This window comes from Diceros bicornis, chromosome 31 (genome assembly GCF_020826845.1).
Source record: "Diceros bicornis minor isolate mBicDic1 chromosome 31, mDicBic1.mat.cur, whole genome shotgun sequence".
Taxonomy (NCBI): domain Eukaryota; kingdom Metazoa; phylum Chordata; class Mammalia; order Perissodactyla; family Rhinocerotidae; genus Diceros; species Diceros bicornis.
In genome coordinates, this window is record NC_080770.1 from 2,518,624 (window position 1) to 2,533,999 (window position 15,376).

The 15,376-nt window shown below is 62.2% G+C and overlaps 1 protein-coding gene across 2 annotated transcripts; it reads left to right on the plus strand.

Moving 5' to 3' along the window:
- The first annotated feature begins 3,802 nt into the window (after positions 1–3,802).
- IGF2 (insulin like growth factor 2) lies at positions 3,803–11,518 on the plus strand. 2 transcript variants are annotated; one of them, XM_058526157.1, is made up of 4 exons: positions 3,803–4,479; positions 7,218–7,380; positions 9,348–9,496; positions 9,893–11,518. In XM_058526157.1, the coding sequence occupies exons 2-4, from the start codon at positions 7,224–7,226 to the stop codon at positions 10,130–10,132; spliced, it is 546 nt and encodes a 181-aa protein (XP_058382140.1). In that variant the 5' UTR covers positions 3,803–4,479; positions 7,218–7,223; the 3' UTR covers positions 10,133–11,518. The 2 variants fall into 2 exon arrangements, with proteins under 2 accessions (XP_058382140.1, XP_058382141.1); XM_058526158.1 differs by lacking the exon at positions 3,803–4,479 and adding an exon at positions 5,300–5,377.
- Positions 11,519–15,376: the final 3,858 nt, after the last annotated feature.

Genomic DNA, 15,376 nt, shown 5'->3' on the forward strand with positions numbered 1-15,376 from the left:
CAAGAATCCGGGTTTTTTAAAATTCAGACCCTGGTCCCAAATCCCAGGACAACACTGGACTCTAGTCCTGATCCTCTATTACAGGACATGTGAGGCTCTCAAATATTAGGCATTGCCTTCCAGGCCCCCCAAACACATTCAGTATTACCCCTGGGTTACAGAGAGGCACTGATTTCCTGGGCTCCAATCCAAACCATCCTGTGCAGTCACTGAGTCACCTCCAAATTTTAGCAAGATTTCCTGGGTGTCCCACACACTGCAAACGCCCTGCAGATCACAGATTTTGAACACTGATTCTCCAGGCCCCACAACCTAGGAAGTCTTAATCCTTTTCCCCTAAAACTTGTTGACCCTCAACTCTTCCTGAGGACTCTGAGCAACTTCCCTGGAGCCTCAGCTTCAAAAAATTATTTTCCTGGGGCCTCCAAATTGAGGTGCCATCTTCCAGACCTTCAAAACAAATTGAGATTTTTTTCCTCCACAAAACAATTGAGCTTTTTTCGGACACTGATTTACGTATTGCCTGACTTTATGACCCTGGCCCGGAGTCCCTCTAAATGTAGGCAACTTTCCATCGGCCCCCCAAATGAAAAATGTGCAGGGACCGAAAAATATCACTGGGGCCTAGAAGGCCCAGGCATTATAGAACTGTGTCCCACAAGCTTCCTCAATACTAACCAGGGTTCCTGAAATTTAGATATATACCTCCACTGGACAATTTGCTTGGATTCCCCCTAACCTGAGCCATGCTTTACTAGAGCTCCCCGAACGCCGACAGTGCCCAGGAAAACAGGATTTTGTTTTGTTTTCCTGTTCACCAAAAATAAACTAATTGAAATTAGCTGAAAAATTAAGATACAAAAAGACATCGATTTTCTGCATTCCCCAAATGTACTCAACACACTTTGGTTTCCGCCAAATTTAGAGGGTGTTTTTTGAGTCTGTAAAGGACACTGAGAATTTTCGCTGAAGCCGCGACAATCACGGAAGTTACTTTGCTTGGGCGCTGCAAGCGTCCATCCACTCACTTGCATTTCTAAATTGTGGAAATTAATCTCTCCTTTTGTCCACCACATGGAGAATTTGCCTAGATCCTCGAAATGTGCCCGTGGTTTTTCTTCCCCAACTTTTAGACAATGTGCCTCTTGGGTCCCCCCAAGTTTCACGTTGAGAATTTTCCTTGACTCACCCAAAAGCCCACCTCTCCACAAATGCATCTGGGATTTCGCCCATGCTTACTGACCAGGATGCTGGGTTCCCCACTTTTTAGACTCGGATCCCTTGTTCCGCAATTGCACGGAGCAATTTCCCCTGATCCCCCAAACTTGGACTCTCCTTCTGGAGTCTCAAATTTAGTCATTAATCGCAGTTCCCCACATCCATGGAGCCTCCCCTGGGCGCCCTACTTCGGGACACTCGTTTCCTGGGCCTGAGAATCACGCAGAGCTCTGACTTGCGTTCCCCCCTATCTGGGCGTCGTTTCCGGCCCCGCAGGCCGCCCTCTGCAGCGTCCCCAATCCGGCGCACAGCAGTACTAGTTTCGGGCCTCTCTACGTCTCCTACGAAGACCCCGGAGCTCCTTGGATTTGGGAAACTTCTCTCTGTGTTCCCCACACACACTTGGTCCGGCAGCGTGTCCGCCAGGACGTGGGCAGTGCTTCTCCCGCGTCCAGGAAAACAACTGGGCATTGCCCCCAGTTTCCCCCAAATTTGGGCATTGTCCCTGGGTCTTCCAACCGACTGGGCGTTGCCCCGGGACATTGGGGACTGCCCCCGGGGTAGCTCACCTTCAGCAGCGTCCATCTCCCGCTGCAGAGCGCTCCCTCGCTGCTTCAGCTCCTAGTGCGCCCGCGGACGCAGCCTCCAGCCTCCAGCCTTGCGGTGAGCTCCCCGCAGCCTCCGCGGCCCCGGCCCATCTCCCCGCCTGCAGCCGCCGCCGTCCTGCCGGGGCTGGCACTCGCCTCGGGCGGCCGCCGGGGAGCCCGGCGCGGGGCGCGGGAGCCCGCTGAGGGCTTGCCGCTCGGCGGCTGCGCTCGCTGGGGCCGAGCGCCCCGAAACCGGCGCGCTTTCGTTAGCTCTTTGCAAAGATCACAATCGTGGGGAAAGCGCCTTGGCGGCCCCGAAGAGGGGCGGGCAGGGCGCTGGGTCGGAGGGACGCCGAGGAGAGGCGCACTTCGTTCGGGCGGCGCGGCGGAGCGCAGCGCGGAGCCACTAGCCCGCCGGGCAGAGGACTCCGGGAGGCGCGCGCGGAGCGCGGGTGCAGTGATTGATGGCGGAGCGAGGGGGCGAGTCGGGCGCGGGCTTCCGCCGGCGGCGGCCCCTTCCCCTCGGAGAGGTTCTGTGGGGAGGGCGGGGCGCAGGGGCGCAGGGGCGCAGGGGCTTGTGCGTGGTTTTGACTTGGTAAAAATCACTTCTTACATTGTCCAAACTCTCCAGGAGATAGTTTCCCCAGATCCCCAAATTATCGTGGTGGCCCCCGGGGCTGAGTCCAAGTCTACGCAAGTCCAACGCACTGAGGACGGGGTAACCATTATCCGGATATTTTGGGTGGGCACCAAAGGCGAGCTGCTTAGACGCACCCCAGTGAGCTCTGTAATGCAGGTAGGATTTGAGCGATGTTTCCCGCCCTCCTCTTCTCTCCTTGGGCAGGCGCAGCCTAGGCAGGCCCCATGCCTGGCCCAGATTGGGGCCTGGGCCGGCCCCACGTATCACACCTGGCGGCCGCCGCGGCTACTCTTCGGCTCCCGCGCGGCACCGGGGGGCGCTCGGGCTCCGGCTGCAGCTCGAGGCGCTGCGCCTGCTGGGGCAGGTGGCGGCTGCGCGACCTGCCCGCCCGACTTCCCCCTCCCCTGCAGCTCCCAGTGAGATTCGGGGACCCCCAACCCGGCGCCGAGCCACCTGCGCCCGCACTCCAACGGGGCACCCCCGCCTCTTAGCCCGATGGCGGGAAGCGGGGACCCTCGCCACCACTAGGGCCTGGGACACTGACCACCCAGCTGGCCCCGCGCCCCCGCGGAGGAGCGCAGGGATTCCTGGCACCCCGGAACCCAAGAGGGGGCCCCCAAATACTTTAGAACGGCTATTTAGAATTTTTTTCGCATTCTGCCGCTCCCTGCCCCCAATCCAATCTCGCCCCCGCGCACCCCACGGCCCCTCCCCGACCGCCGCCCCCCGGGGCCCCCAAGCCCGCGCCCCCGCTTCGGCTCGAGTTGCGGGGGCGGTCCGGGGGCGGAGCGAGGGCCCCGCGGGCGCCCATTGGCGCGGGCGCACGGCCAGTGGGGCCCGAGCGGGCGCCGCGCCGCGGGGTGGCGCGGCTATAAGAGCCGGGCGTTGGCGCCCGAAGTTCGCCTGCTCTCCGGCGGAGCTGCGTGAGGCCAGGCCGGCCCCAGGCCCCCCCTTCCGGCCGCCCCCGCCTCCTGGCCCACGCCCGCCAGCGCTCGGCCCGCCAGCGCCTCCACCGGGCTGGCGGCCCCGCGTCGACGCCGTCCGCCAAGAAGCTGCTGACTCCCGTCTCGGGCGCCGTCGGCGGGGCCGCGCTCCGCCGGCCTGCGGATCCCCCGCCGCCTCCTCCTTCATCTACCTCAACGCCCGTCCCGCTTCGCCCGAGGAGGCGGTCCCCCCCCGCAGGCAGTCCGGCTCGCAGGCCGCCGGCGTTGTCATCCCCCCCGCGCTCCCCCCCCAGCCCTCCCCGGCGGGCGGCCTGGCCGCTCCCCTCCTCGCTGCGTCCCGAGCGGCCCGGCGCCGCCACCGCTGCCCCCCCGAGGCCCGGGCTCGCGACGGCCGAGGGCTCCGTCGGCCCAAACCGAGCTGGGCGCCCGCGGCCCGGGTGACGCCTCCGCTCCGCCCCCCTCAGCACCTTCCCCGGCCCTCGACGTCGCGCCCTTCCCTCGCTTCTCTTTGCTCCCCTCTCCCCTCTCCGGCCTCTGGTCCCGGCCCCGCTCTTTCTTCCGCAGCCTTCCCTTGGCTCCCTCCCGCCCCCCCCCAGCTCCTTGCCTCCGACTCCCTCCCCCTCCACGCCCGCCCTCTCGCCTTCGCCGTCCCGAAGTGGATTAATTATACGCTTTCTGTTTCTCTCTGCGCTGTTCTCTCCCGCTGTGCGCCTGCCCGCCTCTCGCTGTCCTCTCTCCCTCTCGCCCTCTCTTCGGCCCCCCCTTCTCACGTTCTCTCTGTCTCTCGTACTATCTCTGCCCCCCTCTATCCTCGATACAACAGCTGACCTCATTCCCCGATACCCTTTCCCCCCCTAAAAGTACAACATCTGGCCCGCCCCAGCCCGCAGACAGCCCGTCCTCCCCAGACAATCAGACGAGATTCCCCCCCAAAACAAGCCATCCCCCCGTTCTGCCCCGTCGCGCATTCGGCCCCCGCGACTCGGCCAGAGCGGCGCTGGCAGAGGAGTGTCCGGCAGGAGGGCCAACGCCCGCTGTTCGGTTTGCGATACGCAGCAGGGAGGTGGGCGGCGGCTGCGCCGGCTTCCAGGTAAGCGGCGTGCGGGCGGCCGGGCGGAGGGCGTGGGGGGCTGGGGGTCCGGCTCCCCGATGCGAACCCCGGGGTCTCCCCTGCGCCGCGGAGGGGGATGGGGGCTTCGGAAATGCCGAGGGAGGTGTGAGCTGTCTGCAAAGGCGACTTCCTGGTCGGTTTGTGGATGCAGGGGGGTGCTGCTGAGAGTTTGTGATTTGTGCTGTGCTGGGGGCGGGGGGGGGCTCTCCCCCCGGGAGGTGGGTAATGAAGAGGGCAGCTACTCTCGGAAACCCACCCTGGTATGTTGACTCCGTGCCAGCAAGACTGGGAGAGGAAAACTGGGTGGGCGGGGCCAGGATGGAGCGAGGGGGGCCCAGTTGGCAAGAGAGTCGTGCCAGACGCCACATTTGCAATGCACCCCCCAGGCCCTGTTTCCCGTCCCCAACATTTCCAACTCGGAATCTGGGGAGAGGGGCTGGTCCGAGGCTCAGAAGGGCAGGAGTGTGCAGCCCAGAGAGGACCTGCCCCTGCCCAGTGGGTGGATGGAAGTGTCCAGACAGGGAGGTGGAAGGCAGCCCCCCCTCAACCCCGCCTCAAGGCCCTGTGTCGAGATGGGCTAGGGGTGCAGGATGAGCCCCCCTCATGGTACTGTGCTAAGGGATGGTCCAGGACTAGCGCTTGGGGGTGCAGGAGAGAAGGGACTGGCTGGAAGGAGGGAGGGGGCGGGAGCAAAGGGGGCGGGGGGAGTGGTCAGCAGGGAGAGGGGTGGGGGGTAGGGTGGAGCCGGGGCTGGGAGGAGCCGGCTCAGACATAAAAGCTGAGGCACTGACCAGGCTGCAGACTGGACATTAGCTTCTCCTGTGAGGCGGCTTCTGGTTCTCTCTTCCAACCCAGCGAGACTCCTGTCCAGCTGCAGGTAACCTGGGCTGTTGAGCGAGGACCCCACTGCCCTCCCGCTCCAGCCTGCTCAGCTGCAATGCCTCTGACCCTGGCCCCTCGGTCCCTCCTCTCTGCCTCTGCCTCCTTCTCCCCTGCCCTCCCTCCTTGGCGGGCCTGCTCACCTGCGGGCACCCCAGCGTGCCTCTCATCCAGTCTTCTGCTCTCTGGACGGGACCCCACACCGGAGCGGCGGGAGTTGCAGAAGGATGGGGCTGCGGCTTGGACGGCGCCAAGTTGCTAGCTGGGCAGATTTGTTCCTAGAATTGGAAGTGGGCAGCAGAGGGGCAGCAGGGAGACGCTGGGGTCCAGTGCAGGGCAGGAGGAGGTGAGGAGTGAGGTGGCACTTCGGACCCTCCTGAGGAGCTGGCACGGCTCTTTAGTGAGCTTAACCGAAGTTGTGCCTCCTCTCAGCCCCCGTCTCCTACACGAATTATTGCGTGAAAAATCTCCTGGGCCAAGTGTGCAGCCTCCTGGCTCCAACATGGGAAGGGGCGTGCTGCCTGGTGCACCCGTGCCCACCAGGTGCAGAGCCTGGGAGGGACACATCTGGGCAGCCTGCCCAGCCCCTTGCTCGGGTAGCATCAGGGTGCCAGTGGGCTCAGAGGCACTGGGCTGTGACTGTCCCCCCAGAAGGGGCTTGTACCTGGGCCTGCGGAGGGCGGACTGGGGCTGCCTGCCTGCAGGGCTTCCGCCCTCTGGAGGGGGCAGTGGCGGCTTGCTGCATCTAAAGAGAAGCTGAGGGCCCTCCCAAGCCCCGCACCTCTTAAGGGACCTGGTTAACCCTGGCCCCAGGCCTGCAGCCACATGGCCTCTGCAGGGGATGTGTCCTAGGATGTGCTTCTCCTTCCAGATTGGGCTCTGGACACTAAGGGGCCTGGTGTCCGGCCTCCAGGTGGCCTGACCTGTTCTCTCCAACTCCCAAGGTGGAATTTGGTACCTCAAACAGGAAGAGGTCTGATGGTCCCCAGAGGACTTTGAGGTCTTTGGCCCTGGGTGATGAGATGTGAGGCCTGGAAAGGAGGCTTTTGGCGTTTCTCCATGTTTTGGGGTACCCAGGGCAGACTGGAGTTGGGGACTGGGTGGTTCAGGAGAACAAGGGCTCTGGGGTGTGGCTGACACCGCTGCACTGACCATCGGATCTTTGACCTGAGCTTTGCCTAGCCACAGACTGTGTGGTGGAAAAGGCAGTGCGGGAGCAAGAGAGGATGGGACTAGCCAGCAGGACCCCCCTGCTGCTTTGGGGGGGGCCGGTCCTCCTGGCCCCCCTGCTCAGCTGGTCCTTGGGGGTGCACATGCTCGGTGGTGGGGTGGGGCTCTCTGCCATCTTGGCTGGTGCTAGGAGACCCGAGGAGTGGCCACTGCCCTGTGCTGGCCCTGCCCCATGACATCATAGGATGGAGACCAGGTCCAGTGTCCAGCTCTGGGTGTGGCTGAGCCCCTGAAATGCTGACGGTGGGGCCGGTCACCCCATGTGAAATTCCTGACCGTCACTTAGTGCCGGTTAAAGATGGGCTCCACACGTCCCTTCTCTCTCCGGCTATTCTGCGCCCACCTTGGCGGTGAAAGCCCACGGTATTTCTATAATGAAAGTGATACCATGAAGGGGAAAGCCATACTTTAAAACTGTAGCAGCTTTATGTCCGGAGATGGCTGTGCTCAGTGTCCCCGAGGAGAGCTGGTCCTCGTCCCTTTGCTGGGCCGGGGTCTCGGGGAGACCCTGGCTGGGCGGGCAGCGGGAGAGGCCTCTGGGCCCGGACTTGGCCTGGGGGGGCCGGGCAGGGCGGGTGGGGCTCACGGCCTCCTCTCTCTGCCCACAGATACCAATGGGGATCCCAGTGCGGAAGTCGATGCTCGTGCTGTTCGCCTTCTTGGCTTTCGCCTCGTGCTGCACTGCTGCTTACCGCCCCAGTGAGACTCTGTGTGGCGGGGAGCTGGTGGACACCCTCCAGTTTGTCTGTGGGGACCGCGGCTTTTACTTCAGTAAGTAGCTCCGTGCTCGGCGCGGCAGGGTGCGGGGTGGGTACATAGCAGGTGCTCAATAAATACTGGAGTTCTCCTCATCCCTCCTCAGACACCTATGTAGAGCCTCCAGGACACTTTGAGAGTGCAGTGGGGTCCTGCAGTCCACATTTACGGGGCACCTGTGGTGTACCTGGGGGGTGCTCACAGCCCCTGACTTTCCTGCAGCGTGGCTCAGAGTGGGAGAGGTGGTCCCTACGGGGGGCGAGAGCATAGCAGGCGCCCGGGGGGTGCAGGACAGGGCTTCCAGATGGGGTGACCCAAGCCCCGGCAGAGGCAGTCTGTGCCCTCTTTGCTCCTCCCTGATCTGCCCGCGGGCAGGGCTGTGGGCACCGATTTCCCTGCACATTTGGGTGGTGCCTGATGTCTTGACAGTGGGCACGTCTTCATGGGTTATGGGATTTAGAATTGGGTAAAATGCATTGAAAACCGATAAAAACAAAATGCGTTGTCGCTGGCGGGTGTGAGCGTGCAGGCCCCATGTGCTCGCAGGCACTCAGCTCCTCCTGGGCTACAGGAGAAGAGCTGACCCCTGCCATTGCAGTGTCGTCAGTGTCACTGGGGCTGGGGTCTGTGAGCCCTAGGGCCGAGTGAGGTCCACCCTGCAGGGTGGGCCACGGTGTGGGGCGCTGGCCCTAGCACGCTTTGGCTGGTCCTCACGCTTCTCTCTCGTTTCTATCCTGGGCTGGCCAGCTGAGCGCACTGTCGGGTTTTTCCCGAGACCTCTGCTTCCGCTGCGCCTGTGCCCTGTGTCGCAGGGCAGGACCCCCAGTGGGAGGTGATCTCTCCCGCAGGGGCATGGGCCCTTGCCTCACCTCCCAGCAAGCTGGGCCTCAGTTTGCCTATCTGTAGGATGGGACAGGGCGATCCTGGAGAGCGTCCATCTGGATGATGGGAGGAATTGGGGAGCAGGCCCAGCCTGACCCCGAAGGTGGAGTGTGCGTGCTCCCTCCAGGCTCAGCCACCTCCATTCCATTGCTGGGGCAAGCCGGCAAGAGCCATAAAGGTCAAACCTGGCCCCACACTCCCCACCGGCTTCCTCCTCTGCAGCCTCTACTTGCCCACCTTGTGAAATGGGCCCACAAACGCCAGCCTTGGCATTTCAGAGCTTCTCTTTGAAAAGCATTCCTGCTTCTCCATACTTCTGAAGCCCCTGCCCGCCCTGGCCTCGCCTGTGCCCCCTCTCTCGCCTGCCTCGTTTGGGGGCAGGAAGTGGCACTGCAGGGTGGGGTGCCGGCCAGCCCTTGCCCGGGGAGTGGCTTCCCTGAGAGGAGGGCTGGGCCGGGCCCCACCCTGGGACCCTGTAAGGGAACCCCTTACCAGGGGCTCCTCTCCCCGCCATGGCGCCTGCCCTCGGCCCCTCAGTGAAGCCGGGCGGGTCCCTGCAGCTGAGCCTTGGAGCCTGCAGTGGAGGAGCAGGGGAGGACGGGAGGGGAGGAGGGCGTGGTTTCTTGCAGGTCCTCACTCCTCTCCTCCCGTCTTCTTCTTCTTCCTCTCATTCCTCCTGTCTCGGTGGCTCGAGGGCTGTGGCCGCCCAGGCTCCTGGTTGGTTCAGGGACGGCACTTGTGTCCCCGCCCGGCCTTCAGGACAGGACTCTGTGGTCCCGTAACGTGGGGGCCGGACCCCTCGCAGGGCAGCGTGGCGCTGGGAGGCCGTGCCCATTTCAGATACGAGGAGGGAGGTGCCAGGAGGCCAGGGGGTGGTCCCGGAGCATCCTCACCCCCCATTTTCGCTTCTCTCCTTTCTGGGGCACCCCTACTGCCCGGCTCTCGCTTCCCTCCTGCACTCCACGCCGCGCGGCTAGGTGGCCGAGTGTCCCTCGGGCCTGTCCTCAGGGCGGGCGGCCCTCTGCCTTCCCTGGGCGCCCCCCCCCCCCCCCCCCCCCGGTGCTGACGTGCCGCTCTCCTCCCTCCTGTGGGACTTCCAGGCAGGCCCGCGAGCCGCATGAACCGCCGCAGCCGTGGCATCGTGGAAGAGTGCTGTTTCCGCAGCTGCGACCTGGCCCTCCTGGAGACCTACTGTGCCACCCCCGCCAAGTCCGAGAGGGACGTGTCGACCCCTCCGACCGTGCTTCCGGTAAGAGGCCACCCCGCCTCAGTGGGGCCAGCCCCCAGCTCCGGGCCCAGCGGGATGGCCTGGCCACTGCCAGGGAAACCAAGGTCTCAGGGGACCCTGCCCTCTCTCCGGAGCCCCTCGGGGCTATCACCTCTGAGTCGGGCGACCAGGGCACAGCCGGTGCCTTGGCTTGAAGGGCAGCTAAAGAGTGATTGACGTGTTTGTCACATGTACCCCCACTGTGGGTGCTGGGCAGAGGCTGGGCGAGTTATTGCTCTATTATCCGGCAGCTGGCACCAGCAAAGGTTTAGGAACGAGCCCCCGCCAGGTCACCGAGAGGTCCACGCGGCAGGGTGGGCGGCTTAGGGGCAGGGGCTGGAGAGCCAGGCACCACCTGACGGGCTTTTCCTCTTTCAGGACGACTTCCCCAGATACCCCGTGGTCAAGCTCTTCCAGTACAACGCCTGGAAGCAGTCCACCCAGCGCCTGCGCAGGGGCCTGCCTGCCCTCCTGCGTACCCGTCGGGGTCGCCTGCTCGCCAAGGAGCTCGAGGCGTTCAGAGAGGTCCAGCGCCAACGTCCCCTGATCGCCGTGCCCACCGAGGACCCCGCTCCCCACGGGGCCGCCTTTGTCGAGGTGTCCAGCAATCTGCAGTGAGCCAAATTGTCGTAATTCTGCGAAATGGCACCGTCCACCTTGTGCCCTCCTCTTGACCAGGGCCCTTACCACCGGGCCAGCCTCTGAAATCTCTCTGTACCATCCCCCTGAGCGGGCTTCCCCCCCAGCCCCCCCTGTCCCAACCTCCTCATGTCAGGCTCTTCCCTTCGGCCCCCTCCATCGGGCTGAGGGAATCATAGCACCATCTTCCAAAATGTACAAAACCGATTGGCTTTAAATATCCCCCCAAAATTATCCCCCCAGAATTATCTCCAAATTACACAACAAAAAATTGAAACCATGAGACCCCCTAAATCACATACACACACACACACCAGCCCCCTTAAAACTAATTGGCTTTTTAAAAACACCAAAAAAACTAATTAGCTTAAAAAAAAAAAACTAAAAAAATCAATTGGCTGAAAAAATACTAAAAAGGATTGGAAAAATAAAAGAATTCGGCGCCCCCCCCCTTCCTTCTCTTCCTTTGTAGACCTCGAGTCAAATTGGCCGTGGGCTCGAGTCCTTGACCATCCGAGAGAGCGGAAGGGACCCCAAAATTTGCAGGTAGGCGTGTCTTGCTTCTCAGCCATCTCCCTTCTCTTGCAAAACTCTTGATTGGCACCTTTATTGTGATTGGCAGTGGGAACAGCAGAGACCCAAGCCTGTTCTTCGCTCTATCTCCTGTCACCGAAAGTCACCAGAGGGGAGCGAGCGAGGGGGACCCAATGAGACCAAAGGAAGGGAGCATGGAACATGGAAACCGAAATTCGTGCAAATAGAATTTAATTGGCCCAAACCCCCACACACTCGAACGTCCATCCTCCAAAAACCCACATACCCCAAAATCTTACATCTCAACCCCCATCCTGAAAAGCACACACATCACATGCATCCCTGCACACACACACAGGCACACACACACGCAGATGGATGACAATGAGAGACACTGAAGTCCCTGACGCGCATGCAGATCAGACCGTGCTCCATCCCAAATTCTTTCAGCTGTCCCGCGTGAGGTTTTCATGTCCTGTGCTCCCTTCCCATCCCCTGGGATGCGCCCGAGAGTGGCAGGGGTGTGTCCCAGGCCCAGGCAGGCGGTTCCATGTTTCCGAGATGAGGGAGGTGCCCCCTCTGTCTCGGCGCCTGTCCCCACGGTCCCCCGCAGTGTGAGCCCGTGCCCCCAGACCCCAGCAACATCAGTGCACCCTTCCATCGTGTGGAGCGAGGAACAGGTTTGGCCAGACTGGAGATGGCTGTAGCAAGCAAGGTGTGCCCTCCCAGGTAGCCTGACCCCCTGGGTGTGCTCCTGCGAGAAAGATCTGGGGATCCCCCCCGAGCACACCCAGGGATGGGGAGTGTGGGAAGTCTGGCGGTTTGGAGGGGCGGGTGGGGGGCAGTGGGGGCTGGGTGGGGGGAACGCTCTGGGGGAGCAGTCCAGTGAGGTTTTGGAGAGAAAAATCAGGAGGAGAGAGATTTGCAGAATTACGGGTAGAAATCAGGAATCCAAATTGACGTCAATTGATCTATTACCCCCCTTTAATTGGTTTCTCCTGGGGCTATTTTTCCTTTTTTTTTTTTTTGTTTTTTTTTTTTTGATCCCTCCTTAGCTTTTCATGCGCTCACACAACAAATTAAACTAACTCCCACCCCACGTAACGGGGAGCAGTGACGACACGCGGCCGACCATCCCCCACCTCCGTGGTGGGCGCCGTGCATCCTGCTCTCTGCCATTTATCGTCCTCAATTTGATTTTGGTTTTTATTCTGTCCCTGTTGCTTGGGTTGAGTTGAGAGTGGAGCCTCTGTGGGGGCGCTGGCCACTGCGCCCCACAGAGAAGTCAGAGGGGAATGGAGACGGCCGCTGCCTGGCCTGGCTTCCGGGGACAGTGGCTGGTCCCCGGAGGTCCTGAGGGGCGGAGGAGGGGTGGGGCGGCAGTTCCTCAGGTGTCAGGAAGGTGCTCGGTGGCCACCAGGATGGGGCCCCCGGCTGGCCTGAGGCCGGCCGGGGGGGAAGGGACTGCAGATGTGTGAGTAGAGGGACTCCATCGGGCTGGAGCAGGTGGCCGCCTTCCGCGCACTTGGGGAGCCCTTCCTCACCCCTCGGTGACACCTTGCCCGCCTCCTCAGCACCCCGTCTTGTCCCCAGGAGGCTCGGAGCTCTGTGGGGCCTCCTGGGGGCCAGGCGGGGTGAGGTTGGGCAGTAGGGGAGGTCAGGAGGGTGCGAGCCTTCCAGAGCAAGCGAGCTGCAAGTTAGTCCATCCACTGGGATCGCTTGGGCCCCCAGGCCAGTGGGTCTGGCGATACCGAACCAGCCACACCTCGGTGCCTAGGGCTGCGGCAGGGATCCGGGCGGCTGGGAGGTTTACCTCACCCCCACTTCTGCCCCCAGCGCAGCCCCCCTGCATGGCAGTCCGACTAGCAGTCTAGAGGCCCGAGGCTTGTGGGCCCTGGCGACGGGGCTGGCATGACCCTGGGGGCGGTCCATGCCAGCCCACCCGCGACACAGAGGGTCCCTCGGCAAGCGCCCGGAGAATGGGCCATTCGGACCATTGGACAGAAGCTCAAAGAGCCAAATTGTTGTAATTGGAGAACCACAGATTGGCCTGAGATCCAAAAAGACTTCGAGGCGCCCCAAAGTGTCTGCCCATTCGGCCGGACGCCCATCCCACCAGTGTTATTTTCTGCCTCGCCTGGGATGGGTGCTCCGGGGGCGTCTGCCGATGCTCCTCTGTGTCCCCCAGTGAGCAGCTCTCCGTGAGTCATTGCCATCCTGACCCGGGCCCCCGTCTGACCTCCCGAGCCTTTGATTGTGGCTGTCCATCTTGTCTCTTCCCCGAGTCCCCCCCCCAAACTGTCTTCAGCGGGACCCCCTCTTGGGTCCCTCCCTGTGCCACCACCTGAAGACCCCCACGTGCTGAACACCACATGTCACCTTGCCCGCTGTTCCAGTCCATCTCGCAGCGGCCCGTGTTCGCCTCGGCTCAGCCCCTTTAACATGCTGGTACTTCTGGCAAAGTCCATCGCTTGGGTTTTGTCTTTAACTTTTAACGCTCGCAATCCCAATAAAGCATTCAAATTTATTTTGTTCTGAGTTCTGTGCTCTTTTACTTGGGTACTGGCTGGAAGGAGGGAGGGAGGGAAGGTCTGAACCCTGGGGAAGGGGCTGGGTAGGTAGGAAGGAGGGAGGGAAGACCCTGGGGGTGTGGAGGCCCCCCGGTCCCCCTGACAGTACACATAATGAAATGAGAACAGCCCGAAACCCCACATGCGCTCAGCCCTGACAGTGGCCACTCGTGGGGAGCCAGGGGCCCTGGGACAATCTCAGACACCACATCCTCGAAGAGAGTGCCATGGGGTGGGAGGGGCCCCGTGGGGGTGCTTTTTCAGGGGCCTACTGATGAGGAGTAAAATGCCCTCGCTGCCAACCCCAGGGAACTCTCCCAGCCTCTGGGGGCTCAGGATCCCAGGTTCTGGAATGTTCCAGAAGCTGCAGCTGTTGCTGGAGATGGGGAATCGTCGCCTGCATGCTCCCCTGCACACGCAGTTTCCCTCCCCGCAAGACTGAGGCCTCAGCAGACATCACTGGAAGCCCCCGTCTCCCGCTTAACCCTGCACCACTCGCCCAGACCACTCTGGCCTCTGGCCTTTAGGGTCCCTGAGCTCGTCACAAGGCGGGTAAGGCTGGCATCCAAGATGCTCGAGGTCTGGCCTGGACTTCCCACCTCCACCCTCCCCCAAGCCCTCAGTCAGCAGGTGTGCCCACTGTGGGGAGAGGGGCAGGTGGGGGAAGGGCTGAGGAAGCGGGGCTGCGCCTGGGGTCCAGGCAGCATTCAGTCGGGGCCCAGAGCTCTCAGGCCACTGCCGGGATTGGGGGAAGGCCTTGCACCCCAAGTCCACCCACTCTTTCCATCTCTGGTATTTCTCGCTGGCCTGGTGCTGGGCTTTGACTGTCTCAGAGCCAGTCCTCTGGGGTCTGCAGTGGTGTCCACACAGGTGGTCGCACTGTCCACGCTCACTGAGAACTAATCTAAGCAGGGAGCCCGGGGGCCTGCCTGGAGGAGGTGGGATCAGCCTCCAAAGATGAGAACGGCTGGGAAGGCGAGGAAGAGACTGTTGGGTGGGGGCACTGTGTCCGTCTTGGGACAGCCAGGAGCCTGACAGAAGTGAGGCTAGGGGCAGAGGACCAGGCCCTGGCAGTACTGGATCCCCTGAAATGAGCTGCTGAGACACTTCCAGGGGGTGGGGGTGTGGGCCCAACTCGGGCCCTCTGCCCAGCCCCACCTACCTGAGACCAGGTTGGAGCTTGTCTCCCACCAGCCCCACGCAGGACCTGCCCAGGAAGGCCCACTGCAGCCCTGCCCGGTGTCCCCTCCCCAACCTGAGCCCCTCACTGGGCTCAGAGTCCCTTTCCCAGCTCTGGGCAACCCATGTCCTCTCCAGCCTCAACCCCCTGCCCCACCCAGGGCCTCCCCTCGCAGCCTCCTCACCCACACCCTTGCCTGCACCCTGCCTTCCCCAAGACCCCCACGACCTCCCTGACCACTCAGCAGCCCAGGGCACAGCCAGGCCCCCCAGCTTTCCTGGGTTATCCCCGAACCGTCCTGCTGCCACGCTGCTTGGCCCAGCCATCCAGGAGCTCTGGGACTGCCCAGCCCCACTTTCCTGCCCCTCCCCCTGCTCTGCAAACTCGCAACTCATCCCTGGGGCTCCATCATTCATTCATTCATTCATTCACTCACACAGGTGGATGAGCACACATGCTCAGTGTCATGGAGGGAAATGTTGGGGTGCTCTTTTAAGCAGATGGGCCTCACGGAGAAAGTGGGGTTTGGGTGCAGGACTGAAGGAGGTGAGGGAGGTGTGGGGGTCTCCCGGAAGCAGGGAAGAAGCAGGTCCCTGGAGCTGGGGTGGGGATGGGGAGGGGCTGTAGCAGGGAGGGCGGGGGGCCCATGTGGGAGATGAGGTGAGAGGTGATGGGGGCTACACAGGTCATTGTCATTCATTCAACAAACATTTACAGTGTCCTACAGTAGCGGGCTGAATGGAGACCCCCAAAGACATGTCCATATCCTCACCCCTGGGCCCTGTGAATGTGCCCCTATTTGGAAAAAGTGTCTTTGCAGATGTGATTAAGTGAAGGATCTCGAGATGAGGTCATCTTGGATTTAGGGGGGGCCCAAATCCAGCGACAGGTGTTCCCATAAGAGAAGAGAAGGAGACACCACACGGAGAGGAGGCCGTG